At 39.4% G+C, this 3,526-nt stretch overlaps 1 protein-coding gene across 1 annotated transcript; it reads left to right on the forward strand.

Moving 5' to 3' along the window:
- The first annotated feature begins 895 nt into the window (after positions 1-895).
- Positions 896-1,660, forward strand: LOC106094813 (uncharacterized). Its single transcript, XM_013262054.1, has 3 exons — positions 896-1,032; positions 1,098-1,433; positions 1,491-1,660. The coding sequence occupies exons 1-3, from the start codon at positions 973-975 to the stop codon at positions 1,644-1,646; spliced, it is 552 nt and encodes a 183-aa protein (XP_013117508.1). The 5' UTR covers positions 896-972; the 3' UTR covers positions 1,647-1,660.
- The last annotated feature ends 1,866 nt before the right edge of the window (positions 1,661-3,526 follow it).

A 3,526-nucleotide genomic window follows, 5' to 3' on the forward strand; every position in this document is an offset into this window, starting at 1 on the left:
GATGCCAGGCCATAGCGGAGTAAGAGGGAATGAAAGATCATTCCCCATTATGGCAGTCCTGAAGGCCAAAGGCCTGCCATAAATAACCTGTTACGTAGGTCGACTGAGGAAGGTTTTTAACCCGTCTGACGATGATGTAATACTTCTAGGGACTGGGGATACAGGCCGTAATCAGCTGAGCAGGAAGGCCCTATTAACGCATTAAAATCTCCCAGAACGATTTTAACATCATGGGCGGGGCAGTGGTCATATTCTCTTTCTAGGGACTCGTAGAAAATATCCTGGATCTGCTCGTCCTAGTCTGCCGTCGGTGCATGGGCACAAAAAAGGCTGATGTTATAGAACTTGGCTTTTATGCGGATTGAGGCTAGCCTGTCATCCACTGGAGTAAAGCTTGAGACAAGTCGATTCAGTCTCCGACTAACCACAAATGCACAGCCAAATTCATGTCTCGTGTTATGGCAGCTATGGCTTATGACGCCATTGCAGAGTATTATTGACCCACCCATTATCCCAACCGAATATGGTCCATACAGGGCTATATTTACGCATAGCTGCCTTATAGAACGATCTTTCGCTTCAGGATCTTAATGCCGTTTACAAAGAATTTATAGCCCGATTGCGGTGCAATTTCAAGCTGCGGCTTGTTAAAGACCCCCTATACCCAATCTAACTATGCTGCAGGACGTCCCATACTTTGATATAACTCTGTATAGAGAAGATAGTTATAATTTAATAGGGTGTAAAATATATCCATGTTGGTGAGTATCCAAAGTTCGGCAAGGCCAAACTTAATGCGTTTCTGCTTGTTTTTTGTCAAGCATTTTTTTAAAAAATTAAATTGATTGTGTATTTGATTTTGTTTTCTAATTTGTTTTTAAGTTTTTTTCTTTTTTGTATAATTGCAACAACTTATAAATCAGGCCAAAACAATGTTCACTCTGTCAGTTGAGTGAGAAGACTACAACAAAAATGTTGTTGCATTGGATATTCCTGCTGCTGAGTACTTGGGATTTGTTTCTCCAAACTCAAGTAAGTTGCATAACCGCTCAAGGGGTTTCTTTTCGACTAAGGTTTTTCTATACCTCCCTCTGTAGGCCAAACGTCGCTTCTATCTTGAGCTGTATAATGCCAGTTGCAATGAGTTCACTTTACCGGTGTTAACATTTGAATGCAATTTAATAAAAGTAGCCCGAAGTCAATATGCTATAAGCGCATCGGCAATTTTTGATCGGGAGCTGCCTCGCAGCGTCGAACTTGGCATTATTCTCTACACCAAACACAAAAGTGGAGAAAAAAGTCGCAGACTGACAAATTTGAAGATAAATTTCTGCGATTTAATTAGCCATGTCAACCTAATACCCATGATTAAGGAATATGTGGTTTACTTTTATAGGACAAGCAATTGGCCAATAGCGTGTCCAATTTTGGGGGTAGGTTGAGCGTCATCCATCCAAATAGAAAAACATGTGTCTTTCTTTTAATTACAGAATCATATGTACAACATCACCAATCTGACGGTTTCCGAGGAAGATATTCCTGCTTATAGGCAGTTTTCACAATTCAATTTTAGCTTGACTTTGACGAACAAAGGCAAACAGTTTTCCACATTTAAGCTGATTGGAGCCCTAGTCCCCAGAACATGAAGGCAACATGGTCACTTACTAAAAAAGGGAGTTCTCAATAGCATTTGAATGAAAATCTCCTTTATGTAAGAAAAAAACTTCCAATTAATTGAGAAGAATTATTTTTCTTTTGTTCTCAATGAAAACATTGAAATTAAAAGCAAAAACTAGTTGTTTTTCTTATATATGGTAGAACCGAAGCCAAACTCATTTGTTTCATTTAATTGGCTGCTACTGACGGTATGATTCTCTAAGTCAACTCCTCTTTTTGTTTTTACCCCATAACTCTGCTTCACTTGGCTTATTGTTCCGTAATGATGTCGAATTCTTGGCTTCAGTTAGTAGCTAGAGTTGATATGTTCTAGACCCAAAAAAAACGATGACATAGCAGCATCAATGATTCAGCATTTTCCTTTGACCCCGAACATATCAACTCTACATACTTTAGAAGCATTTCGAAGCTTCTGGACGTACGTGCCATGGGCTCCCTAGAATAGACTTTTGGTATCCAATTTCGTACAGTACCATTGTCAAGTGGCTTCAGTAAGTAGGTAGAACTGACATGTTCTGGACCAAAGAAAAATACTTTCAAGTCAACATTAATTAGTCAGCTGCCAGAACGTATTAGCCGAATCTACTTCAGTGCCATTTTGGCCCCCTAACCTACAATAATTTCGTTGGGGGGAGGCGTTTGGCATGGATATTGCTGCACTTTCCCTTGATGTCCTTAGTTTGTCATTGCGCCGGCATATAATCTGGACATAAAGTGATTTCTTTAATCAATTATTGGGTCAGTTAAATGAAGAATTTTGCTATCTGTTGCATTGACGTGTGTTGTTCTTCACTTAGTTACTGTTATGTCATCTATAGAAGAAATGCTTGCTTCAAGCAATCAAGTTGATGTGGTAGAGTATTTATTATATCCACCCCCATATGATGGGGGTATACTAATCTAATCCTTCCGTTTGTAACACCTCGTAATATTGATGTGAAACCCCATAAAGTATATATATTTAAGATCGTCTCTACATTCTGGTTCCCAAGAGCTGCGCCAAGTAAGGTCTAAATAGACTTACAACCTGATATAGCTCCCATGTAAACCGATCTCCCGATTTGATTGCTTGAGCCCCTGGAAGCCACAATTTGCTTTCAATGTGGCTAAAATTTTGTACGCAGTGTTCTCTAAAGATTTCCAACAATTGTATCAGGTCTGGTTCAAATCGGTCTATAACCTGATATAGCTCCCCCATAAAAAACGATCTTCCGATTTGACATCATGAGCCCTTACCAGCCGCAATTGTTGTCCGATTTGGCTGAAGTTTTGCATGCCGTGCTCTGTTACGACTTCCAATAACTTTGCCGAGTAATGTCCAAATCGGTTTATAACCTGATATAGCTCCCATATAAACCGGTCTCCCGATTTGACTTCTTGAGACCGCAAATTTTGCCCGATTTGTCTTTAATTTTGCATCAATTTTCTATTACGACTTCCATCATTTGTGCCAGATACTGTTCAAATCAGTCTTTAACCTGATATAGCTTCCATATAAACCGGTCTCTCGATCATCGTTGTTCAGTTCCTAGAAGCTATAATTTTTGCTGGTTTGATAGAAATTTGGTATGTAGAATAAAATTATGCCCTTCAACTAATGGTGGTGGGTTCGCAAGATTCGGCCCGACCGAACTTAGCACGCGTTTATTTGTTTTTTGTTTCTTTTATTATATTAACCTCGTTCTCTTCAGCAGTCATCATCACCATCCGTTTGTTGGAACCTCAGCTGACCTTGCACACTCAATGGCCATTTCTATGGTTAGTTTTGGCGTCTTCATTAATCTTTTTTTAGCTTTTTGTCAGCAGTTCCCAGCACAATTCGATCTCTGTTCATAACGTCCTATTTTTC

Source organism: Stomoxys calcitrans, chromosome 5, assembly GCF_963082655.1.
Source record: "Stomoxys calcitrans chromosome 5, idStoCalc2.1, whole genome shotgun sequence".
Classification (NCBI taxonomy): domain Eukaryota; kingdom Metazoa; phylum Arthropoda; class Insecta; order Diptera; family Muscidae; genus Stomoxys; species Stomoxys calcitrans.